General features: G+C 60.6%; 1 protein-coding gene across 6 annotated transcripts; it reads right to left on the bottom strand.

Moving 5' to 3' along the window:
- Window positions 1-370: 370 nt before the first annotated feature.
- Window positions 371-24,598, bottom strand: Kcnn1 (potassium calcium-activated channel subfamily N member 1). Of its 6 annotated transcripts, XM_052752571.1 has the most exons (11): window positions 23,356-24,598; window positions 22,480-22,939; window positions 20,961-21,040; window positions 12,039-12,511; window positions 11,570-11,665; window positions 10,354-10,772; window positions 8,332-8,473; window positions 6,734-6,844; window positions 5,105-5,232; window positions 3,416-3,485; window positions 371-1,548 (listed from the first exon to the last, which is right to left on the bottom strand). In XM_052752571.1, exons 4-11 carry the CDS (start codon window positions 12,429-12,431, stop codon window positions 1,303-1,305), a joined length of 1,605 nt encoding a protein of 534 aa, XP_052608531.1. In that variant the 5' UTR covers window positions 12,432-12,511; window positions 20,961-21,040; window positions 22,480-22,939; window positions 23,356-24,598; the 3' UTR covers window positions 371-1,302. The 6 variants fall into 6 exon arrangements, with proteins under 6 accessions (XP_052608531.1, XP_052608533.1, XP_052608532.1 ...); XM_052752573.1 differs by lacking the exon at window positions 22,480-22,939; XM_052752572.1 differs by lacking the exons at window positions 20,961-21,040; window positions 22,480-22,939; window positions 23,356-24,598 and adding an exon at window positions 18,251-18,350.
- Between the last annotated feature and the right edge of the window lie 1,692 nt (window positions 24,599-26,290).

Below are 26,290 nucleotides of genomic sequence, written 5' to 3'. Positions count from 1 at the left end.
GTGACAGGCGTGTGCAACCACACCTAACTTTTGAGTGTTGAAACAGGGTCCCGCGGTGGAACTCTAGATGGCCTTGAGCTCCGGGCAATCCTCCTGCCTCAGCTGCCTGAGTGTCTGCTGCATAGGGCGCCCCCCGCCTCTGCCAGCTCGCCTTTGGCGAAGCCGCTGCCCACGGCGCCCACGCTGCCCACGGCGCCCACGCTGCACGGCCCGTCCCCGGTTCCTGCCCCAGCTCGCTCGCTTGCACTCAGGCCCGGGCGGGGCCGACCCTGCGGACTCACGCCGCCCCGCCCCGCCTCCCCGCAGCGCACCCACCTCGGATCCTGCCCCAGCCTCTGTATGTGCGGAGTCTGAGAACTGTTGTCAAATGTCGCCACCGAGGGGCCCAGGTCACCTCCAGGCTTGTTTATTTCTGCCCCCCGAGTGTTGGGATTAGAGGGCTGCCACCGCCGGCCCTGTTTATTTCTCCCGGTTCTGTTTGACCCCAGTGGCCTCCTACAGGGCACAGGGTGAGCCCGGGTTCCCCAGGCCCTCGTGGGCAGTCTCGGGAGGGGCTGCTGGGCCTGCCTCTCCCTGGGACAGACGCCCGCTGCGGCAGGGGAGTGGAGCCCAGTTCCACCCACAGCTCCTCCCCACAAGCCGGGCCTCCAGGCAGCCGGCGCGGGGCCACTGTCTCCCGAGACCAGGGGGCTTGTCAGGCCCCACACCGGGTCCCGACTGGCCACCCATCCCTGTCAGGATCCCAGTGTTCCCCAAGTGCCCAAGGCCTGGAAGGACCCCGGCCATTCTGCGAGCCTGTAGCCCTGGCCTCCACCACCTCCAAGTCTGACCCTCCCACATGCCCTCACTTTGACCTCAGGACCAGCGAGTGGAATCTGTCCGCCCTTTGCGGTGTGTCTGCGGGAAAGTGGCCTCACCCCTCTGATCAGATCCTGAAGAAGAGGCATTGTACAGAGCAGGGACTCCATGAACCGGCAGTGGCCCACCGCTCAGGAACCCTCAGGCTGGGGCATCCACCTCCTCTGCGGAGGTGCTCGCGGGCCCCTCCGCCATGTGAACAGACGGCGGGTAGGTAGCTCCCGATTTACTTAGAAATGCCGCTACTCCTTGCCCTCCGGGGGCTTGGGACAGCCAGGGGGCCAGCAGGATCCCACGGTCCAGCCTCGGGGAAGAATGCCAGTTCTCTCTGCTCAGCTCCTCCTGGGCTTACAAATCCAGGGGCCTGGTGGTCAGAACGGCGAGGAGCCAGCCGCGGCCACACGATGGCCAAGATCTAGCAGTCCGGTGACCGGCAGCCGGCAGTCACCTGCAGTCCGACCCCACGGTGGGCAGACAGCGGCCTAATGGGCTCTGGGTGGCCGGCGCCGGGTGGCCGGGCCCCGGCCAGGGCGGTGGCAGAGGGCATATGGCTTGGGCGATGAGGCCCGGCAGCGCCTGCAGAGAGGCGCCCAGGGCGTCCAGGCGACTCTCCAGGGAGGCCAGGCGCGCCTCCAGCTCCTCCTGCTGGGCCTGCAGCTCGGACACGACTTCATACGCGATGCTCTGCGCCTGCGGAGACGGAGACAGACCGAGTGAGGGCTGAGGACATCCGGGGCCACCATGGGGTCCAAAGAGCAGGGACAGGGGCAGTTTCTGTTAAAGCAGCCGGCCGCTGTGACCGTGGCCAGCAGGGGGCGCGCGAGCACCGCCGCAGGGCACTGGGGCCACCCGGACAGATCCTGAGGCTCAAGACACGCTGACCCCGCCCGCCACCGTCCTCTGGGCGGCCACATCCTCGCCCAGGCTGGACCTCGCCTGTCCCCACTGTTAAAGAAACCAGGGTGTGACATTTGGAGAGACCCATGGCTGCAGCCGACCTTCAGAGGGGTCGGAGCCTTCCCTGCTCTTTTAGTTACTGGGACGGCATCGCCACGTAGCCCTGGCTGCCCTGGACTCGCTGTGTAGCCCAGACGGGCCTCACACCGGCAAACCTCTGCCTCCCAAGGGCTGGATTTAAAGGTTTACACCAGACCCAGCTTGACTTTTTATTTACTTAGTTTCGGTTTTCTGAGACGAGTTTCTCTGAGTCGCCCTGGCTGTCCTGGATCTCGCTCTGTAGACCAGGCTGGCCTCGAACTCACAGAGATCCGCCTGGCTCTGCTGGGATTGAAGGTGTGTGCCACCATGCCTGGTTTGACTTTTATTTTTATTTATTTATTTGTGTGTATATTTTCAGACGTGGTATGTAGTCTTGCGTAAATGCATAGTCCTTGAATGCAAAGCAATCATCCTACCGCACCTTCTGAGTACTAGAATAAACAATGTGAAATGAACCACTATGACCTTTCACTAACATCCCTGAACTCCAGAAACTGAGGCAGGAGGACCAGGAGTTCCAAGCTGTCCTTGGCTACAAAGTGAATTCCAGGCCATAATGGGCTACATGACACCCTGTCTCAAAAAACAACAAAAATAATTTAACAACTTCAGAAAATATTACTGAGGAGAACAGGGCTGTGAGGTGGAGCCCCACCTAGAATCCCCCAGTGAGGGGCTGGGGGCGTGGCTCAGGGTGGAGCCCCGCCTAGAATCCCCAGTGAGGGGCTGGGGGCGTGGCTCAGGGTGGAGCCCCGCCTAGAATCCCCCAGTGAGGGGCTGGGGGCGTGGCTCAGGGGTGGAGCCCTGCCTAGAATCCCCCAGTGAGGGGCTGGGGGCGTGGTCAGGGTGGAGCCCCGCCTAGAATTCCCAGTGAGGGGCTGGGGGCGTGGTCAGGGTGGAGCCCCGCCTAGAATCCCCCAGTGAGGGGCTGGGGGCGTGGTCAGGGTGGAGCCCCGCCTAGAATCCCCAGTGAGGGGCTGGGGGCGTGGCTCAGGGGTGGAGCCCCGCCTAGAATCCCCCAGTGAGGGGCTGGGGGCGTGGTCAGGGTGGAGCCCCGCCTAGAATCCCCAGTGAGGGGCTGGGGGCGTGGCTCAGGGGTGGAGCCCCGCCTAGAATCCCCAGTGAGGGGCTGGGGGCGTGGCTCAGGGTGGAGCCCCGCCTAGGATCCCCAGTGAGGGGCTGGGGGCGTGGCTCAGGGGTGGAGCCTAGAATCCCCAGTGAGGGGCTGGGGGCGTGGTCGGGGGCGTGGTCAGGGCTGGGGGCGTGGTCAGGGTGGAGCGCTGACAGAATCCTGGGCTGTACATACATATTCAACACTGGGTCTCTATGTAGCCTAAGCTATTCCTGACCTCCTGGCCTTAAGGATCCTCCTGCCTCAGTCTCTGGAGAAGCCAGGAGTCCCTGGTTTGTGGACTCGTGCCTGGAATATTAACCGTGAACTTAAACTGTAGAGCCAAGTTGAACAGAAACACTTGATGCGGCGTTGTGGGTTCCCAGCCCCCGGTGACGGGACACCCGACCTCTGGGTGCCCGCTGCTCCTCTCCCCGTCCTGCTCACCTTGGCCAGGTCGGCCAGCGTGTTGGCCTGGTCGTTCACCTTCCCCTGTTCAATCTTCACGCTCCGCAGCCTGGGGAGACAGGGTGAGGGCAGGTCGTTACAGCAGGCTGCAGGGCTGAGGCTGGGATGCATCTCCGAGTCTAGATCAGGCCCAAGGACCTGTTCACACCCCACCCTTGGGACGGACATATTCTCTGCCCACTGGGGACACACCTGTGGTGTGCCCCTCCCCATGTGTCCCCCGTCTCCCAATCAGCCCAAGACTTACTTCTGAGCCCTGGCAGGAGCCGGCAGAGCAGAGAAAAAGGAAAAGAGAGAAGCACAAGGCAGTTTTAATCCCATGTAGCAGCATGCTGCGTGCCCACCAGCACCCGTCCCCGGGCGACTCCCCAGCGCGGGCGGGGGTCCTGGGCTGCCTCATAAGGTGAGAGGCCAGGCCCTAGGGACACGTCTGCGCCATCACCCGGTGATTTCAGGCAGCCCTGGTGAGCTGCCCATCATTCATCCCGCGGCCTGGGAGGGGCGCCTGCCGGGCACCTTGCCTCCCAGGGCAGCGTGTTCAGGAAATACCCTGACAAGGAAACAGGCTGGCCAGGGCAGCACCACAGGGGTCAGGACACGGACGGGACTTGACCCCTTGGCTGCTGGTCAGGCATGGTGCCCTTTGACCCCTGGAGTGCTGTTCCCCACGGAGGGGGCTGCTGTGGACGGATTCCCCCAGAGGGCGTGACCCTGGCACCCGCTGAGCATCATAGCATCGCAGGCAAAAACAAAATGCAAAAGGACAGAGGGGCAGACAGACACACAGAACACATCCACAGAGGGGCAGACAGACACACAGAACACATCCACAGAGGGGCAGACAGACACACAGAACACATCCACAGAGGGGCAGACAGACACACAGAACACATCCACAGAGGTGCAGACAGACACACAGAACACATCCACAGAGGGGCAGACAGACACACAGAACACATCCACAGAGGGGCAGACAGACACACAGAACACATCCACAGAGGTGCAGACAGACACACAGAACACATCCACAGAGGGGCAGACAGACACACAGAACACATCCACAGAGGGGCAGACAGACACACAGAACACATCCACAGAGGGGCAGACAGACACACAGAACACATCCACATCCAGCACAGGAGCCCTGAGGATGGAGGGCCGGGTGCAGCCTTCAGAGGACCACCAGGACTGGAAAGACTCAGACCCACCCAAATGGCACGTGCCCTCAGGGTATTTTCCCAGGACTGTTCATTTTTTGGTTGTATTTATTTGATTTCCCAGGAGCTCAAACTCTAGTTGGGTTGTGGGGCTCTCTTACCGAGCCCCCCACCTCCCTGCCTCAGCCTGGGCTCTGCACCCTCCTGGAGCGGCCTCCCCCACCCAGCCCCTCCCCGCTCTGGGCCCTGATCCAATCTTGTTTGGCTTCAATGACTACTGTAGCACTTGGGGGAGGGGGTGGAGGGCAGGGCGACCCACACCGTCCCTGAGGGCACAGGTGACTCACGCAGGGACGTCCACCTGGACAGACTACCTCTCAGCCCCGCCCCTTTCCTCTTCCGGAATCTTTTCTAACATTCTCCAACATTGCTGGGGTCAGCTCTAGGGCACAGCCGAGTGTGGCTGAGGGCCGGGAGCGCAGGAAAAGGAGCTGCGAAGGTGCCGACTTACTGATGGATGGCTTGGAGGAACTTACGCTGGTGTTTCCGCACCCGGCCGTGGTCTGGCTTCCTCACCAGCCTGCTGTGTTTGTAGATGAGCCACGTCTCCCTGAGAACGTTTGCAGCGGCGTTTTTGACCTGGGGAGCAGAAGAGAACAGTTCCTTAGGGTCGTAATCAGGTGGCCTCAAACTTCTACAAACTTCTAGAAACCTCTGGAAATCCCAGAACCACCCGTCGGGGTTCTGCACTGTGAGCCAGGGGCGCGTGCCCGCATCTCATGTAGCCCGGGGGTCCGACTCTCAAATACTGGAAATGGGAATTTAGCTGCTCCGCATATGCTAGCTTCTTTTTGTTTGTGTTTGTTTTTGGTTTTTTGTTTTTCTGAGACAGGGTTTCTCTGTGTAGCCCTGGCTGTCCTGGAACTCACAGAGATCCGCCTGACTCTGCCTCCCGAGTGCTGGGATTAAAGGAGTGTGCCGCCACCACCCAGCACAGCAGTGGTTCTTAATCTGTGGGTTGTGGCCTAAGACCATCGGAAAACACAGATATTTACTTTATGATTCATATTTACTTTATGATTCAATAGCAAAATTATAGTTATGAAGTAGCAACAAAAATAATTGTATGGTTGGGGTCACCACAACATAAGGAACTGTATTAAAGGATCGCAGCATTAGGAAAATTGAGAACCACTGTTTTACAGGGTCTCATGTAGCCCAGGCTAGCCTGAAACTCACTATGTATCTGAGACTGGCCTTGATCGCCTGCCTCTGGCTCGTGAGTGCCGGGATGGCAGGCCTGGACTACCATGCCTGGTCCATGTGGAGCTGGGTGGGACCCAGTGCTCTGTGCATATAAAGCAAGCACTCTGCCAACTGGGCTCCAGCCCCTCGCTCATTTTATACATGGGGAAACTGAGGCATGTACACAAAGGGTGATGTGCAAATGCTGAAAAGTTCACGCCATGCACTTAGCAGCTTGTACAAAGCTGGTAGCACTGTGTTCTCCTCGGCTGCCGGCCCTTGTGTAGTGGCGTCTGGTAGAGTCATTGTATCTAGGGGACACTGGAGTGATACAGTTGTTTCCACTGTATCTCACTGCACTAGGGTAACGGGAGAATGTGCCGTTTGCTGAAGGTGCCTGGACCCTGAAGAAGTCCTAGTAGAGAACAGGGATTGTTGTCTGATTTACGGAGCGTTTTTCTGAAGGGATTTTTCCATCCCTTACAGGACTTTGGTCACAAGACTACCAGGCACACTTGAGGCCTTACTATTGGGTACTGCAGACCAGGCACGATAGGGACTGTTGTGGGGGGGGTGAGGACTCCTTCCCAGAACATAGAGTAGATCAAGGGGCTTTGGTATGAGGAACTTGTACACCAAACACAACCTTTGTGTACAATCAACAAATATGCTCCTGAACAGAGGCTCAACGTTCAGGTCACAGAAATGTTCCTCCCTACTGCCAGAGAGCCCAAGGTCACACTCGGGAGTGACTCTCCTTTGAACAGTCAACAGGTGTGCGACACCAACACAAGTGGACACGGGGCTGAGCCTGGCGCAGCTCTGCCATAGCCGCTGCGGTGACCCACAGACAGGCGTGCTGGCCCCCATGCCGAGGCCTGCAGGGGGGGCTCACCCGCTTGGTGAGCTGTGTGTCCATCATGAAGTTGTGCACGTGTTTCTCGGCCTTGGTGAGCTCCAATTTCCTGGCCACGACGGCCACCACGAGGGCAGTGCAGCCAGCTCCCTGTGTGGGACGAGGACATGTCAGTCCCAGCGCCAGGCACACCCTCCTCCGAGAAGCCCTCGGGGCCTGCCCCTCCGCCACAGTGAAACAGGGCACTGCCAATACCCAAGGGGTGCCCTCCACCCAGGGAGGGAGGAGGCAGCTGCTGGGCTCAGGCATAGTGCAGAGACCACCCTGATGTCTCATTCCTGGTCAGGTTAGTCTTTGAAGGACCCAGAAACTTCCTTTTGGGAAAAGTCATATTGACAAGGTCAAAGCAAGTAGCTGGAAAATTCTGTGAGGAATACTACAGAGTCAGGATAAAGGAGAGAGGGAGGGAGCCACAGGCAGTGCAAAGGAACACACAGCTGTGGGTTCTCTCCTAGGAGAAAGTGATGGAGGCCGGATATGAGAGAGACCGAAGTGTGAGCGTCTGCGCCCCAAAGGCAAAAGTAAGACTGTCAAAATAAGGGTCTGGGGTGTGGCTCACGCTGCTGGCTAGAGCTTTCTGGAAGGAGTCATACTTTTTTGTTTGTTTGTTTTTTGAGACAGAACCCAGAGATCCTCCTGCCTCTGCCTCCCAAGTGCTGGGGCTAAAGACGTGCACCACCACGCCTCGCAGGAGTCAAGCTTTTAAAGCTGTGTCCATTAAGGAATTGTGGTTAACTACAGAACTTTCTGGAAGGGGGCTGGCCCATTAGGGAATGCAGTTTTGCATTCCCCGCAGGCCTCTCTGGGATGGAAGGCTTCTGCTCCGGGTCTCGCAGTGGGCGGGCGGGCCCATGCTCATTTTCCCCTTTCTCCTTCTGGGTGGAACTCGGCCAGTGAATTAGCAAAGACGCCATGAAGCCTTTTCGGGAGAAAGGGGCACACGAGCTGGGCCTGGCAAGACCCAGCTGAGGTCTACGTGAATTAGAACTTTTTAATTTTAGTTTAATTTTGTTTTGAGACAGCATCTCACAAGGTGGGTCATCCTCCTGTCTGAGCTCCCCAAATGCTGGGATGACAGGCGTGTGCCGCCATGCCTGGCTCATGATCCTATTTTTGCAAGAATACATCACTGTGCCTCAACAGGAATGGTGGCCTGGGGGTCCAGACAGTTGTGTGGCCCAGAAAACTTGTTTAGCCTGTGGGAGTAGCGCTCACCTCTAGTCCCAGCACTTGGGAGGCGGACACAGGCGGGTCTCTCCGAGTCTGAGGCCAGCCAGAATTACAGTGAGACCTTGTCTCAAACAAAGACAAGAAAACCCTTGCTGAAAACAGGGGAAATCCGATGTCCCAAGTGGACCACACCTACCAAAGGTGAGAGCTTTTCCTTCCCGGGCTTCTAGAGTTGCTAGAGACAAACTTCTAGAGGTGCTCTCTGAGATCAGATGTGGGGTCAGCTGGGTTCTCTAGGCATGGTGAGGTGGCCCCAGAACTCACTAAACAAAACCTTGCAACACACAGAGCAGGTAGGGGGTGAGGTCCCTGTCTCCAGGGTGTGCGCAGGCAGGGGCCGCACTCACCATGATGCCGGTGAGCAGACACACGCCCTTCCCACAGTAGGTGTGCGGCACCATGTCTCCATAGCCGATGGACAAGAAGGTGATGGAGATGAGCCACATGGCCCCCAGGAAGTTGCTGGTCACTTCCTGCTTGTCATGGTACCTGGGGTTGGGGATAGACAGGGCTTCCATCACATGCCTAGCATGGGGACTGTTTCCCTGGGTGCTCACGGACTGGGGTGGGGGCACCACGCTCGCCCCCCCCCCGTGGTCCTTCCAGCCTCTCCCTTCCCTGACACTCACCTTGCAACCCGCCATGTCTGCCCTCCCTAACCCCATGACAGTACCAAGGATGGCCCAAAGGCACAGCCACATAGGGAAGACAAGCATTCAGGTTAGACACTGGGAAGCACTTCCCACACCACAGCCAGCGAGGCCTGAGGAACAGGACTGGGGAGACAGAAAGCCAGCAGGTGGCTGTAACGTGAGGAGAGAGGACCATGCTGAGGGACGTGCTGTCCCCAGCCTGAGGCCTTGGGTGTGGGAGGGACACCGGACAGCAGAGCTCTGCTGGAAAGGCATCCTGACATCTCACCTACTAGAGCTGTGGAGACTGGGTACCCGGCCTGGGGCTGGGACGGCAGGAAGTGGCTCTGGGGGTGGTGGTGAGGGACTTACCACGATCCTGAGTTTTCCAGAGATCATTCTGGTTTTTTGTTTGTTTGTTTGCTTTTGTTTTTCGAGACAGGGTTTCTCTGTGTAGCTTTGGAGTCTATCCTAGAACTCACTCTGTAGACCAGGCTGACCTCCAACTCAGAGATCCGCCTGCCTCTGCCTCCTGTGTGCTGGGATTAAAGGCGTGCGCCACCCCGCCTGGCCAGAGATCATTCTGTAGTTATGTTTTTTTTTCTTTTTGGGACTGGGCATCATGTAGCCCAAGCTGGCCCCAAGCTTGCTATGTAGTCAAGGATAACCTTGAACCCCTGATCTTCCTGCTTCCATCTCCCCAGTGCTGGGATGACAGTCTCCATTCCAGACTGCAGCTATGGGGATGCTCCATGGGACCCAGGTGTGGGGAGAGGACTTGCAGGGACAGGGCTGTGGGGTCACAGCAGGGTGAGGTGGCAAGCGGCAGAGGTATTTAAGAGGCTGCGTGCTCCCTCTCCTGGGCTCCCAGCTCGGGGGGTGGCCTGAGGAGAGCCCTGAGGTCCCACTCTGATGAGTGGGTCTGGGTGACAGGGACAGCAGTGGGCACATCAGACTCCCTGGGAACCAGTCTGATGCCTCGAGGACAGGAAGACAGAGTGAGCGTGGGCAGCTGAGCATGGGTCTCGCACCAAGGCCTTTCCCGACTAGCCATCGGGCGGATGGGCCTCATAGCCACCGAGGCACTCCTGTGCCAGTGAGGCTGCACCTGTCTCTGGTCAGGTGGGTAGGGGACCCCAGCACATCCCGTGACCCCTGAGGACCTCAGTCTCCTCCTCTGTATTTTCCCTCCCTCGCAGCTAATCTTAAACTCTTGGCTGGTGGAGTAACACTGGTGGCTGGGTGGCTGGGGTCACGGGGGGGGGGGGGTGCTTGCAGGGTGGAGGGGCCAGAGGTGGCTCAGATGAGGGTGGGACCCACATGCTCCCCCTGGGGTCCAGAAGGCCAGAGATAGGGAGGGGAAGTTAACATTAAACTTGAGCCTGTACCCGGTGGCCACAGCCCCGCGTCCTACCCCAGATCCCCAGAAATAAGAGTGGGGTGTCAGCACAGGGACCAAGGGTGGGGACAGCTCTGAGCCTGTGGCCCCTTCTGCTGGGCTGATTTCAGAGGCCAGCGTGGGATGCCTGGAGAAGGCTGGGGACAGAGTGATGGGTCTTCGTGGGAAAACAGAGGCCACAGGCAGGGGCAGACACAGTCCTCAGCCAGTGATGTCTACCCTGCAGGTCACAGGACGGAGGCAGAGGCTTTGCATCAGGGTTGGAGGATGGGAGGGCTGTCTGGAGTGAGGTGGGGACTTGGGGTCTGGGTTCAAGGAGGTGGCCCGCGGTCAGTCACCTCTCACACACGCGCACTGTCCAGGCAGCGACAATCCAGGAGGAGATGCTGAAGACCAAGAGCACGGTGCCAGGGCAGATGGTCATGAGTGTCTTGGTGACGAAGCGCGTGTTGAAGGTGACGCGGTTGAGGGCCCCGATGCTGCGGCTGGACGCGTCGGTGAAGATGCGACTGTGCAGAAGCATGACCCGAGCCAGCAGGTAGAGGCGCAGGAACATGGGGATGGACAGGAGCACATCCAGGTCGGCTTCAGCAGCCGAGGGCACCAGGGAGAAGGCCAGCCGCGCTGTCCACGTGAAGCGGTAGTGGCCGGGCACCGGGTGGATGGCGCACACGGCCAGCTCCAGCGAGATCAAGGTCACTCGCTCCCATGTCATGGCGATGCGCCAGTCATCAGCACCATTGTCCACCAGGAACAGCTGGAGGGAGGGAGGGGATGGCGGGGTGGCCCCCTGAGCATGGGGCCACCCCTCAGTGGGAGTGCTGGCCGAGGCCTCCGCCTCACCCAGCTCAGGATTTTGGACAAAGATTTTTGTTTGTGTATTTTTGAGAGAGGGTCTCATGTAGCCCAGGCTGGCTCTGAACGCCTGTGTTAGCCAAGGATGACCCTGAAGTCCTAATCCTCACACATCAGTGGGCCAAATGCTGGGATGACAGGTGCAGACGCCCCGTCTGGCTCGCTTGTTTGGCCATCTGGAGTCACGGTCTTTTCTTGGGCTGGCCTTGGACCATCAGCAATCCTCCTGCCTCAGCCTCCAAAGTGCTAGGATGATGGGGCATGTTGGTTTCTGAGTTCCAGTCCTAACTGAAAGCCAACCAAAGGTGCTCACTGGCAAGCCTGAGGACCCGGGTTCAAGTCCCGGGACCCAAAGAAATGGCGGCCACGTGCACACACGCACAATGAAAGGGAAAAGGAGGGAGGCTGGGCTCGGTGGAGAGTGCTCGCCTAGGTGCCCCGGTCTGACCGCCGGGACCACAGAGAATGCCCTTTTCAATTCCATCTTGCCCTGACCCCTCTGCTGGCGCCCGCTGTCACCCCAGCACCCGAGACGGTGACAGGAAAATCAGTAGTTTCCAGCCTGGGCTATGCGAGACCCTGACTCAAAAAACAGCAAACAACGCCCTGGAAAACAGACAGGTGTGGGGACTGGGGGTCGAGGGTGGGGCGCTATCCCCGAGGCCCACCCTGTGCCGGGCGCTGCCTCCCTGTACCAACCTGGATCTCTCGGGCGTGGTAGAGGATGACAAGGCCGAGCAAGATGAGGGTGGACAGGCTGATCAGGCATTTCAGGGCGAACGAGTACAGGGACTCCTGCACACAGAGAGGATGCTGCGGACTGCACGGCACCCTCCCAGGTACCGCCACCCAGGCACCGACACCCAGGCACCGCCACCCAGGCACCGCCACCCAGGCACCCGTTAAGTGGGGACAACTGCTGCCCAGATGGGGTCTGTCCCTGTGGCTTCCTGCTCTTCAAGTCTCGCTATCCCCAGAGCTCCTCGGGCACCACGTAAGGGACTTGGCAGTGGCCAGAGAACGGCCCAGTGTCACACACCCCTGCAGCTCCTGGCGACTTGTGCGTGCAGCCACACCAGCATCTCCCTCCTGCACCCCTCGTCCTTGGTCGTGGGGCCCAGTTAAGGCCCCCAACCCCAGGCTGAGCAGATGTGGGGACAGGGCCTACCTTGGTGTACACACCCCAGGACAGCTCTGTTTCTGTCACCATGACGACAATCCCAAACATGCCAAAGATAAGGGCGTAGTCACTGAGGCGTCTGCGCTTCTCAAAGAGGGCCCTGCGGTGTCCCAGGCGGTGGCTGACCGTCGGGGGCTTCCCAGATCCCGGCCGGGCCTCCTCGTCTTCCTCCTCCTCTTCTTCCTCCTGCTCCTGGAGATGGCCCCTGGGGCCACCAGGTGACAACCGAGCAGGCTGGCCCTTGGCCACCATCTGCAGGCCTGGGCCTTGGGCAGGCTGCGGGGGGCGGCCTGCCTCAGGGTCCACAGGCTCCCAGCCCAGGAATCCAGGCCCGCTGCCCAGAGGCCGCCCCACACTGCCATTGTGGCTGCGGCTACTCATGGCCACCTGCTCCCCGGGCTGGACTTGTGGCCGGCCTGTGGGGGCCCGGCATGGCTCAGTGGCGGGGCTCCCAAACAGACCTGTGGAGACAGAAGACAGTGAAGGTCACCATGCTCATTCCAGAACATTCCAAGGCCCGGGAGAATCCAGAGCACACGAGCATCTGCGAAGGGCTGGTCAGTGTACGCCTTCTGCTCAGAAGCCTTCTGTGGTCCCCGGTACCCCAGCCTCTCAGACCCCAGCATGCCCTGTATCCACCCCTTCCCCTCAAGAGGCTGAAGCGGCTGCGGGTGAGGTGGTGGCCTGTGGGTCCGAAAGGCCCGTTGCGTACCACTCTCCACGCCCCACGGATGAAGAAGCAGTTTGGGGCTGTGACTCAGCTGCCCAACACACGTGCCAAGCGCAGCCCAGGAGGGGCCATTGGTTCCCTGGAGACAGCCTCCTCCTGGACACAGGATGGCGGCTCCACAGAGGGAATTCACCTGCGTGACCAGACCTGCACTCACTCTGCGTTTTGAGCCTCCAGTCAGAAGGGCTGTCTGTTGCCCCAGCACAGGGCAAATCCTGGCCCCACTTCATAAAGAGAATCAAGCTGAGGGAGGCCGGGCAGCCGGCGGGGCGACACAGCCCGCAGTGTTGGAGCTGGTGAGCACCCGCCCGCGGCGTGGGGCCACAGGCAGAACCCAGGCTGCGAGAGGGAGCCAGCCTGGTCCTGGCGGGCTGTGAGCTGGGGACACCAGGCCGGTGACTAACCAGTGCCCTTCTTTCACCTGGCCCGAAACACCAGCCCTGCCCATTCCCTCCTCCTCGCTCTCCCCCGTCCCTCTGTGATTTCATTTATTCATTTATTTACTTTAAAAATAGGCTGGCCAGCCCAGGACGGCCTTGAGGCACGCACCAAGCGCTGGGGTGGCAGGTGTGAGTCGCTGTGCCCAGTACGGTGCCACGTACCCCGCCTAAGCAACTGGGGAGGCCGAGGCAGGAAGCTCTGGACTTCAAGGACAGCCTGTGCTACATGAGACCGTCTCAAAATAAAGTACAATAAAATCGGACCAATAGGTGTCCCTTGCTGTGAGTCCCAAGCAGGGCCCCACCTCCCCGCACCCCTTCACAGGAACCACAGTGAGAACGGCCCACGAGGAAAATTCCCAGAGCGCTAGACCGTGCGGGGTGGCCTCCCCAGCGGCCGGAGGACGCACGAGGCGAGGAAGGACCCCAGGGCCCTCCTCAGCAGGCTCCCAGGCTCCCCGGGGTGACCCGCTCTGCTTGCCCTTTGCCCATCGGCTGCCAGGGAGCTTACTGGGCCCAGGCTGGCAGCCCGGGCGCTGTCACTGAGCCCCCCGACCCCGGTTCAGCGTGGCCCGCGAGCACGTGCTCAGGCTGCACCACATCCACTCTGTGCACGGACTTCGTGGACTCAGCGTCCCCCGCTCGCAACCTCCCCTCCCCGGGGGACACGCGCACCCGCTCTCCCGTGTCCCTGACCCTGATCCCGCGGCCACACCACCCGCAGCTGCGTCCCCAGCCGCGTGGCCCGGGGACTCGATTACCGACCTCCCGCTCCCTCGCGCCAGTACCTGCGGGCGACGGCGGGGACCTGGACCCGCGTGCCAGCGCGTCCCCGCCGCGGCCGGCCGGGGTGGGGGACAGCGCCCGCCCCTGGTGAGCGGCGCCTCGGATTGGCTGAGCGCGCCAGGCCCCGCCCCCGTGACCCCGCAGGCCCCGCCCACGCGTAAAGCTCCCTCCTGGGCGCTCGGCAGGAAGGGGGCCAGGTGACCGGCCGGCGCCGCGGGGTCCCGCACGCCGGGGACCGCGCCGCTGGGGACAGGCCGGCGGCCCTGAACCCCACAGCCTCGCGGGCAGGAGAGCTCCGGGGATCTGCAGCCATGGGGCTGGGGAGACCCCACACCTGCCGTCTGCCCCCTCCCCAGCCAGCCCTGCCGGGCTCCCACGTCCAAGTTTGTTTTGAATTAGGGTCTCATGTAGCCTAGGCTGGCCTCAAACTCCTCCTGCAGCCCAGGCTGCCCAGAACTTACCGGACAGCCCAGGTTAGCTTTAACTGGCCTTGTAGCCAAGGATGACCTAGAACTCCTGCGCCTTCCCTCCTGCGCGCCCGTGGGACAGGCTTGGGCCACCCCACCCAGCCAAGGCTGATCTCGAACTCACTCACTGAAATCCTCCTGCCTCGGCCTTCTCGCTAGGGTGCTGAGGTGTCAGGTGTCTCCTAAGGGGTGGCCCCGTTCTTCCCCCTGCCCCAAACCATGCGCGCCCGGGGCAAGGCTTCCCTCCAGGCCTCTCAGCTCCCCAGGGAGGACTGCGGGGGTGGGGGGGGTGGGGGGGTGGGGGGAGGGGGGTGGGGAGGGAGGGGGCGGCAGGTCTGTGCCCAGGAGCTGGGGGCGGCGCTGAGCCACAGCAGAGCCACCCACAGCTCAGATCCAGAATCAGCCACAGTGACCGTCAGCCCAGGGGTCACTGCCACATCTGCACGACCCACACAGGTGGACCCAGACGGGGCTAGCCTGGGGTGACAGGCCTTGGCGACCCGCTGGGGCAGGCAGCACCGTGCTCTGTCTCCAGCCCCTGAACCTCCTGCCCCCGGGCCACCTCACCCTCGTGTGACTGCGACCTCCTTGGACCACCCAGGAATCTTTATTTTTTTCCTTGAGAAAGGGTCTCGTGTGTGGGAGGCTAAGTCGCTGTAGCTGAGGATGACCTTGAACTTCTGATCCTCCTGTCTTTACCTCTTGGGTGCTGGGATGACAGGCAGGTGCTACCAAGCCCTATCTGAGCAATGATGGAATTAGGGATTCACAACACCAGGAAGCCCTCCACCAGCTGAGCCAGAAGCACTCTACAAACTAAGCTATAAGCACTCTACCAACCGAGCTATAAGCACTGTACAAACCAAGCTACAAGCACTCTACCAACCGAGCTATAAGCACTCTACAAACCAAGCTATAAGCACTCTACCAACCGAGCTATAAGGACTCTACAAACCAAGCTACAAGCACTCTACCAACCGAGCTATAAGCACTCTACCAACCAAGCTATAAGCACTCAACCAACCGAGCCGCATCTTCAGCCTCTTTGATGAACATTGACCAAGCTACCTACAGTTCCCGGGGACTGGGGTCACGCCCTCGTTTGCCCTCCTTCGGTCCCTAACTCACCACGCACCCCCCTGGTGCCCAGGGCCGACTGTGGCCTCCCACGCTGACCACGTTCACCATCGAGTCCCCCGAGGACTTCACTGCCTCGGCAGCCGCGTGTCTGAGCTGTTTCCTCTCGGGGCCACCTTGCCTTCCAGGAGGCCTCCGAGGTCGCCCAGCAGCCAGCTGGGACCCGTGAGGCCGGCGGTGGCCATGGGGCAGGGGGTGAACGGCTGCACCTTCGTCCTAGGCCCGCTCGGGCCGTGGGGCGGGGACCTGCGGAGCCTCGGGCACACACGACGGCACCCGAGACGCCGTGGGACGCCTGTGACAGGAACTGTCCTCCGGACACCGCCGGGCAGGAGGCCCTCGGGGCGCTGGGCAGCCCTGGGGGACCCGGTCACTCCTCCTGCCGCCGTTTCCCACCAGCCAAGCCACACGCAGGCTCTGAAGTCAGCTGGTCTCGGGGTCACAGCCGTCACCCAGACCGCAGGGTCCGGAGTACAGGCCAGCCCTCCCTACGCAGACAGGAGGCCAGCCTGGCCACAGCCCGGGCTCAAAACCAAAAACACCGTGAGAGGGACCGGGTCACGACTGCCTTGGCGCAGAGTGTGCGAAGGCCCTGGGGCAGGAGGGGAGAAGCACATCACAGGGGGGAGAAGCACATCACAGGGGAGAAGCACATCACAGGAGAGGAGAAGCACATCACAGGGGAGAAGCACATCACAGTGGGGAGAAGCACATCACAGTGGGGAGAAGCACATCACAGGGGGGAGAAGCACATCACAGGGGAGAAGCACATCACAGGGGAGAAGCACATCACAGGGGAGAAGCACATCACAGTGGGGAGAAGCACATCACAGGGGAGAAGCACATCACAGGGGGGAGAAGCACATCACAGGGGAGAAGCACATCACAGGGGGGAGAAGCACATCACAGGGGAGAAGCACATCACAGGGGAGAAGAAGCACATCACAGGGGAGAAGCACATCACAGGGGGGAGAAGCACATCACAGGGGAGAAGCACATCACAGGGGAGGAGAAGCACATCACAGGGGAGAAGCACATCACAGGGGAGAAGCACATCACGGGGGAGAAGCACATCACAGGGGAGAAGCACATCACGGGGGAGAAGCACATCACAGGGGAGAAGCACATCACAGGGGAGAAGCACATCACAGGGGAGAAGCACATCACAGGGGAGAAGCACATCACAGGGGGAGAAGCACATCACAGGGGAGGAGAAGCACATCACAGGGGGAGAAGCACATCACAGGGGAGAAGCACATCACAGGAGAGAAGCACATCACAGGGGGGAGAAGCACATCACAGGGGAGAAGCACATCACAGGGGAGAAGCACATCACAGGGGGGAGAAGCACATCACAGGGGAGAAGCACATCACAGGGGAGAAGCACATCACAGGGGAGAAGCACATCACGGGGGAGAAGCACATCACGGGGGAGAAGCACATCACAGGGGGGAGAAGCACATCACAGGGGAGAAGCACATCACAGGGGAGGAGAAGCACATCACAGGGGAGAAGCACATCACAGGGGAGAAGAAGCACATCACAGGGGAGAAGCACATCACAGGGGAGAAGCACATCACAGGGGGGAGAAGCACATCACAGGAGAGGAGAAGCACATCACAGGGGGGAGAAGCACATCACAGGGGAGAAGCACATCACAGGGGGGAGAAGCACATCACAGGGGAGAAGCACATCACAGGGGAGAAGCACATCACAGGGGAGAAGCACATCACAGGGGAGAAGCACATCACAGGGGAGAAGAAGCACATCACAGGGGAGAAGCACATCACAGGGGGGAGAAGCACATCACAGGGGAGAAGCACATCACAGGGGAGAAGCACATCACAGGGGGGAGAAGCACATCACAGGGGAGAAGCACATCACAGGAGAGGAGAAGCACATCAGAGTGGGGAGAAGCACATCACAGGGGAGAAGCACATCACAGGGGAGAAGCACATCACAGGGGGAGAAGCACATCACAGGGGAGAAGCACATCACAGGAGAGGAGAAGCACATCACAGTGGGGAGAAGCACATCACAGGAGAGGAGAAGCACATCACAGTGGGGAGAAGCACATCACAGGGGGGGAGAAGCACATCACAGGGGAGAAGCACATCACAGGGGAGAAGCACATCACAGGGGAGAAGCACATCACAGGGGAGAAGCACATCACAGGGGGAGAAGCACATCACAGGGGGAGAAGCACATCACAGGGGAGAAGCACATCACAGGGGAGAAGCACATCACAGGGGAGAAGCACATCACAGGAGAGGAGAAGCACATCACAGGGGAGAAGCACATCACAGTGGGGAGAAGCACATCACAGGGGAGAAGCACATCACAGGGGAGAAGCACATCACAGGGGAGAAGCACATCACAGGAGAGGAGAGGCACATCACAGGGGAGAAGCACATCACAGTGGGGAGAAGCACATCACAGGGGAGAAGCACATCACAGGGGAGAAGCACATCACTGGGGGAGAAGCACATCACAGGGGAGAAGCACATCACAGGGGAGAAGCACATCACAGGGGAGAAGCACATCACTGGGGGAGAAGCACATCACAGTGGGGAGAAGCACATCACAGGGGAGAAGCACATCACAGGGGAGAAGCACATCACAGGAGTGGGAGGCACACACCTCGGGGAGCTGATTCTGGGCTCTCTGGGGCTCAGAGGTCTGGAATTACCCATCAGCGTCCTTGGGCCTCCTGCATACAGAGCTTGTACCCTCGGGGACAACGCAGACCCCCAACCAGCCCTGGGAAGGGACAGGAGGCCAGTGACAGGGAGCCCTGGTGGCCCTCACGCCCAGGCCGCTCCAGGAAGGTACCCCCACCCCAGCGAGCAAAGCATCGCCATCAGGCACAGGGGGCGGTTGAATCCCTGCCCCCTCGCCCTGCATGCAGCAGGCACCCCTCTGTCCCCACACTCAGAGCCGGGCCACCGACGGCTTCCCACAGCGTCACTCAGACGCCCAGCTACAGTTTCAGCAGCAACCCTGTGCACACCCGCATTTCTGCCCCCAAACTCCGGTGTGACCGTCCTCAGAACCGACACTGAGGTTTTTGGTTTTTTTTTTTTTTTTTTTTTTTTTTTTTTTTTTTTTTTTTTTTTTTTTTTTTGGTTTTTCGAGACAGGGTTTCTCTGTGTAGCTTTGCGCCTTTCCTGGGACTCACTTGGTAGCCCAGGCTGGCCTCGAACTCACAGAGATCCGCCTGGCTCTGCCTCCCGAGTGCTGGGATTAAAGGCGTGCGCCACCACACTGAGGTTTTTAAGGTGAGGTCTCCGTCTGTACCGTGCACACAGTGCCGCCGTGGACCTCACATGTCTGCTGACTGGCTAACAGAGCCGACGCCAGCTCAGGGCTGACCTTAGACGTCGGTCAGGAGTGGAGGCTGAGGGGCCGCAGGCTGTGTGCCACTGAGCAGGTCACCGACCTCTCTGAACGGCTTTCCACGGCTGCGGAGAGGACAGAGCGCTACCCACCGCAGAGAGGGCATCCCCGCGTCTGCTGGTGTCCTCCGGAGCCGTCACTGCTCCAGGCCTTTCCCTAACCACAGGAGCTTCGCCATTGTTTCTGTAGGTCTTTAAATTTTTTATTTTGCTTTTCCTTTGTTTTCTCTTTTGTTTGATTGGTTTTTTTTGTTTGTTTGTTTTTGTTTTTTTGAAACAGGATCTCACCATGTAGCCCTGGCTGTCCTGGATCTCACTCTGTAGACCAGGCTGGCCTCAAACTCACAGAGATCCACCTGCCTCTGCCTCCCGAGTGCTGGGATCAAAGGCGTGCGCCACCACCGCCCGGCCCTTGCTTTCATGTTTCAAGACAGGGTCTTATATGGTCCAGGCTGGCCTCAACTTCACTATGTAGCCAAGGATAACCTTCAACCTCAAATCTTCCTGGTTCCGTCTCCCATGTGACTAGTTTTCGCAGTCTGGAAGTGGAAGCCAGGGTTTGGTGTAGACCAGGCAAGAGCCCTACCAAGTGAGCAGCAGCCCCAGACCTTTTAAAATATCTAATTGAGAGGGCTGATGACCACAGGGCACCTCACTAGCAGCTGCAACTCCAATTCCAGGGGATCCAACACCCTCTTGGCCTCCGAGGGCAGCATTGCATGTGATGCACAGATATACGTGCCCAAAATGCTCATGAAAAGAAATAAACTCTTAAAGTTTTGTTGTTGTTGATTTTCAAGACAGGGTTTCTCTGTCGCCCTGGCTGTCCTGGAGCTCCCTCTGTAGACCAGGCTGGCCTCAAACCCACAGAGATCCACCTGCCTCGGCCTCCTGAGCCTGGGATTAAAGGTGTGCACCACCGAGCCTAAAGTGGTCTTTTGTTTTTGTTTTTTTAATTAAGGACTAGCAAGACGGCTCAGCAAGAGCACCAGCTGCTCCCCCAGGGTCCCCAGCACCCACATCGAGAGGCTACCTCCCATAATGCCACCTGCACCACACAGACACACGGATGCCCACACAGACACACGGATGCCCACACAGACACACGGATGCCCACACAGACACACGGATGCCCACACAGACACACGGATGCCCACACAGACACACGGATGCTCACACAGACACACGGATGCTCACACAGACACATGCTTTAAAAGAATCAAAATTAATTCTTTAAAATGTTTTAATTGAATTTAAGTTTTGGTGTGTGTGTGTGTGTGTGTGTGTGTGTGTGTGTGTGTGTGTGTGTGTGTTGTCTATAGGGACAAGGTTCATGTCACCCTGGTCTCAAACTCACTAGAGTCAAGGCTAGCCTCAGACTTCAGAGCCTTCAGTATCCAACTGCCAGTGTTGAGACTTCCCGCAGCAGAAAGGGCCCGGCCTGCTGGCTTTATTTATATTTTGTGTGTGTGAGGGGGTGTGTCTCTGTGTGTGTTGTGTCTCTCTGCCTGTGTGTGGGGTGTCTCTGAGTAGGCCAGAGTGTCAGGTGTCTGTCATCACTCTTAGCTTTATTCCCCTGAGGCAGGGTCTGTCACCGAGCCTGGAGCTGGGCTGATAGCCAGCGAGCTGGCCATCCTCCTGGTCACACCCTGCTCTTCCGGTGTGTGCTGCAGATCCACACCCGGGTCCTACGCACTCCCTCTCACCAGTTAGCGGCCTCCGGTCGGTCTACCTTTCTTTTCTGTTGCTGTTTTTTTGAGACAAAGTATCAATCCATAGCCCAGGCTGGTCCCCCACCTAAAATCCTCCTGACTCTGCCTCCCAAGCGCTGGAACGAAAGGCCCCAACCATAGACCTGGCAGTCACCAACTTTCCTGCCCCCAAAGGTGACCAGGGCTAGGAAATGCACCCTGGGGGTCAAGGGGTGAATTCCAAGGGCTCTGGAAGGCACTCACCTGAGGCCCGTGTTCTTCAGTCCCTCCAAGTTGCCCCTCAGCAGCGGAACAGCTCCGTCTGTGTTTTTCCTTCTCTGCACCTGTGAGGATCAGACGTGGGTACCAGATGGGACAGGACCACAGCATTCCTCTTTTGCTTTGTTTTTCGAGACAGGGTTTCTCTGTGTAGCCCTGGCTGTCCTGGATCTCGCTCTGTAGACCAGGCTGGCCTCGAACTCACAGAGATCCGCCTGGCTCTGCCTCCCTAGTGCAGGGATTAGAGGTGTGCGCCATCCAGCTAAAGATCGATTGATCCCTAAGCGTGGAGACCCCCAGCTTGAGCCCATTGAGGCGGGAAGATCTCAGGTTCCAGAACAGCCTGAGCGGCCAAGTAAGATACTGTATTTAATAAGCCAAAGAAACAAACAAACAAAAAATCAAAACAAAAACCCAAGTTGGACAAGGTGGCCCACGCTTTTAATCCCAGCACTCAGGGTGCAGAGAAAGGCCAACCTTTGAGTTCAAAGCCAGCCAGGGCTTCGTTGGTGAGGCTTTCTCCCAAAATACGATGAAATGCTTCATTTGTCAATGACGCCTTGGGGGTCCTCAGAGCTCCCCCAGGCCCATGCCAGAGGCCTCACCCCCCCGAGCCTTGGGCCTGCATACTGCCTGTTCCCAGCACCCTCCTTTCCCTCCACCTCCTGGTCCCCCCTCCCAGTCCCCCCTCCTTCGGTGCTGTGAACTTGAACGTGACACATTTCTCTTCCTAGGACGTGGGCAGGGGGCAGTGGCCACGGGGTAGGTGGCTCAGGTTTCAGTTCCTTGGGGCTGAGGGTGGCTGGAGAGGGCAGGGGCTGCCAAGGTCACTCTGCCCGCCCCTCTAGACACCCGCCCCCTGGGCTTTTCTCTGCTAAGGTTTCCGGCAGCCTCCAAGCTCCTTCGTGGCCAGGTCTCTCGTGAGCCCTGGGGACCCTAACTTAATCCCCCTAATTGCTGGAAACCAGGTGGAGGGGCCTCACACCCCACGCTCAAGGATAAAGCAGGATGGGAAAAACCCAGCTAGGACCCCCTCTGTGGGAGCTAGGCTCGTGACTGCTCTGCCCCCCCCCCTTGCTGGGTGACCTTGGGTGAGTACTAACCCTCTCTGGACCTCCCAGCTACCCACCACAGGGGGCTGACTCCGAGAAAGTGAGAGGAAAATCCTGTGGGTCATCTCCGAGGCTCCCACCCGCCACAGCTGGGGGAATCCCCACCAAACGCAGGAGCCCATGCCCGAGGAAGGGGCTACGGGGGTCTCGAGGACTGCCACGCTGGGTGACTGGCAGTCCCCAGCCTCACCCTGGAGCTCAGCCCCTTTCCTCGGGGACTCAGGGTTTGTTCTGGGGCAGTCTCAGCTCCCGGTGGTCTGGGGAAACGAAGGGACACCCCGTGGTTCCCCCAGGTCTCCGGAGCGCCGGCCGACTTAGGGAAACCCGGTAAAGAGACACCCCCACCTCATCACCCTGTCATCCCGCTCCCCCCATTTCGGTCTGTAACTCACCAGCAGTCTCCGGCCTCAGCTGCTGGAGCCCCTGCGTCCCGGGCCAAGAGCAAAACCAAGTGAACAGGCGGCCAGGCAAGGGCGTGAGAACCGAGGTGTGCGCGCCGCCGCAGCGCGGACCCCGGCCCCCGGCCGCTGGGGACGGTCAGGATTCCCCTCCGGCTCCCGGCGCGCTCCTCGCCGAGGCCCAAGACAGCGACCCAGGACACTCCAAGGGCTGGGGCCACCGCGGTGGCCGCTGGCTTAAAGCGCTCAGTTTGCAGACGGGGGAAACTGAGGCTACGACAGGGAATCCCGGCCCCTCACCCCAGCTAGGCGCAGCAGCGTGGCCTCCCCCAGGGGACTGCGCTTCAGGAGGAAGCTGAGCCCCGGAGGCCGCCGGGGACGAGTCTGGGGCAGGGGAGGGTCAAGGGGAGGGACGCCTGGAGACTCCCGCAGCTGGTGACGCGGCTGGAAGGTCCTGGTTAGGAGGGGAGGGGGGTCTAAGTGACCGGAGAGGCAGGCAGAGAAACTTCTCCGTCCCCGTGTCTGACTGGGAGGCGCCGCCCACGCAGCCGGGGTCCCCCCTGCGCCCCTAACGGCGGAGGCCGGGGTGGCGGGACCGTGAAGGTCAAACCACGCAGACAGAACAATGCGCCTCGGGGGGTCTGGAGTGCTGAAGGCGCGGGCAAGCAGAGCCTGGGCTGGGGAGAGGCCGGAGACCCCTCTGGTGATCTTGACCAGACCCAAGCCTCAGTTTCCCCAGCCCTCCTCTGGGGTGGCTCTCTAAATTGAGATGTGGGCCGCTGACTATGCCTCGCTTTGTCTTCTCAGTGGCGTCCCCCCGCCCCCCTCGTAGCCGCTCCCTCTAGGCCACACCCTGGAGCACCCACCCACCTTCTGCCACGCGCTGAGGCAGGGGTATTTCCTCCTGGGAGCGCCGAGGCCTCTAAGAGCCTCCATCAGTTTTCATTGTTGTTGTTATTTTGGTGTTTGTATTTTTTCCTCCCCCTTTTCTTCCATTTGTTCTAAAAATAGCCGTCCCCTCTGGCCGCCGCCGGTCCCCCGGCCCCGCAGCGTGTCGTGAGCTGCGCCGCGCTCCGCGGCGGCCGGGGATTCCGCGGACGGGCGGGGCTGGGATGCGCCGGCGACACGCGCGGGCCGTGAGCGCCCCTCCCACCGCGGAGCCGCGGGAAGGCCGGGGGAGGACAGGAGGGGACTTCGGGGTCCAGGGCCCGGGAGGGCCGCGGATGCGTGCTGCCCCCGACACCTCCCTACGCCGTCCCGAGGCAGAAAGTCGGGAAGCGGTGGGGACAAAGGACTCCCATCGTTGTGGGACCCTGAACCTTACGTCGACCTGAGCGGAGTCCCCGAGCCGCGGTTCACGGACCATCTGCCTGGTGACACGCCTTGCTGGCCCGGCGACAGGTCACATCCCGGGCCGCACACCCCCCCACTCCCTGCAAGCGAGAAGACCAGCCTGAGTTCTCCCAAGCCCCATAGTCTTTCCCAGACCCCTGGGTGACCCCTGGCTAACCCCGGCGTCCCTCGGAACCGGTCCAGCCTGGAGACCACAGCACTTGGACCCTTTGGCCAGCTCCGTCCTGTGACAACTGCTCCCACCCCTCTTCACAGCCTCGAGGTGACCGCCCCCTCCCGGCGATCGTACGGGCCACCTCGCCAGGGCTTCAGGTCCCCGAGGCTCTCCGTTCCCGGTGCATCCATCCTCCTCCCCAGGAGAAAGAGGAGCCAAAGGCCACTTGGGGGGCGGGAGCTGCACCTGGGGTGACCTAGCCTCAAGGAAGGGGCGCTGCGCAGAAGCGCCTGGGCCCGGAAGGTCCTTCCTGCCCTCCGCAGGGCGTCCCCGAAACTTCAGTAACAGCGGGGCCGCCCCGCCCGGGGGACCGAGTTCAGGGTGTCGCCGGCCGACCCTCCTGCGGTTCACAAAGGAGGGAAGGAAGGAAGCTTTGTGCTGAGTACAAAGGCGCGAGGCAGTCTCGTCCCTAGAGGTAGCCTCGCGGCGGCCCACGACAGGAGACTGCCCCTCGGCGCACGGCCAGCGCAGATGCATCTGCGTGATGCGTCGGGAAGGGCGCAGCCAGGTCGGGTCCTGGCGGACACCAGAGGCGCAGCCCCAGGGCCGGAATCCCGGGAGGGGCGCGGAGCTCCGTGCACACGGCACGTTCTAGTACTCTGCTGGAGTTCACGGCCGGGGGATGGGCACGCGAGGAAGTGGAGGGGTCTGGGGGGTCCGGGGAGATGGTGGAGGATGAGAAGGCACAGAGGGATGGGGGTGGGGGGGGTGAGGAGCCGAACGACGGCTGCAGGCTCTGCGCCCTGCATTCTATTTTCATCTTTAGACGAGGCCTCACGGGGCCCGCGCTGGCCTCGAACAGGGGTGCCCCGCGGTGCAGGGCCGTGCAGGGCCGTGCAGGGCGGTGCAGGGCGGTGCAGGGCCGTGCAGCCGTGCAGGGCGGTGCAGGGCCGTGCAGGGCCGTGCAGCGCGGTGCAGGGCCGTGCAGGGCGGTGCAGGGCCGTGCAGGGCCGTGCAGGGCGGTGCAGGGCCGTGCAGGGCGGTGCAGGGCCGTGCAGCCGTGCAGGGCCGTGCAGGGCCGTGCAGGGCGGTGCAGGGCGGTGCAGGGCCGTGCAGGGCCGCGAGCTCCGCAGCTCCCGGGGCGGGCGGGCCCGGGACGCCGGCTCTGTTCACAGCCCCGCGGGTCCCTTTGTCCCCTTTGGTCTCCGCCGCGTCGGCGCGGAGGGGGAAATCCCTGCTTCGGCGGCGCATGCGCACACCCGCCCGGCTTCCCCGTCGCCCTGACTCGCAGCCCCCGCGCGGTTGCCATGGCGACCGCGGGCGGGAACGTGGGGAAGACCCCGCTGGCAGCCCGCCCCCGCCGCCCTCGCGGGAAGCTCCACTCTGGTTCGAGCCGGTTTCCCCGGACCGCGTGGGCGCTGGGGTGGAGGATTCCCCAGTCCCCGGGGACGAGCAGCGGCTGGCGCATGCGCGCGGGGCATCCCCCCCACCCCACACACACAGGGGGAAAGCCCAGGTGAGGGAACGGACCCCTCCGCGCATGCGCGGTGCGTGGTTGCTAGGGCGAGCTGGTCTCCTTGGTAACTACTCGGAACTCCCCTTTCACAGCACCCCAGCCGGGGATTTCCCCGCTGCTAGTGCGCATGCGCGCAGGCCGGGATTCCGGGAGATGCAGTTTTTCTGCAGAACAAAGGCTGCCGCCTGGTCTTTCCGCTCCTGTCTGCGTCGTTTTTTATTTTGACACAGTGTCTGTGTATGTGGCTCAGCCTGGCTTTGAACTTACAGCAGTCTCCTGCCTCAGACTGGCTTTGGTCGTTGGTCTCCTCTGCAGGAACTGGCTCTGCAGTGGGCCCCACGCCCTTGCCCCCCCTGCTGGCGTCCTCCTTTGTCACCAGGGGAGCCCGCGGTCCGTGGGACGCCTTCCGCAGGGTGTGTGCCCTCCCCAGCGAGGAGAATCAGTTTACGGTCAACCTTGGTTAACCAGACCTTGCCTCTGATTTCCAACGTCGATGTGTGCAGTGTTTTGTCTGGACGCACGTGTCTGTGCATACACATGTGTGCGCGCCACGCGTGGATCTGGTGCCCTTGCAGAGCTCAGAAGAGGTCATCGGAGCCCCGGGCACTGTAGTTACAGTTGTGAGCTGCCATGTGGGTGCTGGAATCGAACCCGGGTGGAATCTTACCTACCGAGTCAACTCTAACTTCCTGAATATTTTTTTTAGAGGTCTCCATAGCCCAGGTTGACCTTGAACTCCAGGAAATCCTACTCCAGCCTCCCAAGAGCACAGCCAGAATAAC

The sequence above is a fragment of the Peromyscus californicus genome, unplaced genomic scaffold, assembly GCF_007827085.1.
Source record: "Peromyscus californicus insignis strain IS unplaced genomic scaffold, ASM782708v3 Scaffold_23__1_contigs__length_62951481, whole genome shotgun sequence".
Lineage (NCBI taxonomy): Eukaryota > Metazoa > Chordata > Mammalia > Rodentia > Cricetidae > Peromyscus > Peromyscus californicus.
The sequence above is the reverse complement of the archived record's forward strand: the minus strand, read 5'-3'. Positions and strand labels throughout refer to the sequence as shown.

Bases quoted from the DNA above. Each gene is read 5' to 3' on its own strand.
- Kcnn1 (XM_052752577.1), bottom strand. From the start codon at position 12,431: ATGAGTAGCCGCAGCCACAATGGCAGTGTGGGGCGGCCTCTGGGCAGC. The intron at 11,666-12,038 runs GTAGGCCCTGTC...CTCTGTGTGCAG, and splicing joins CCTGGGGTGTGTACACCAAG to GAGTCCCTGTACTCGTTCGC. The intron at 1,549-3,415 runs GTGAGCAGGACG...CCGTCTCCGCAG, and splicing joins CGCTGGCCGACCTGGCCAAG to GCGCAGAGCATCGCGTATGA.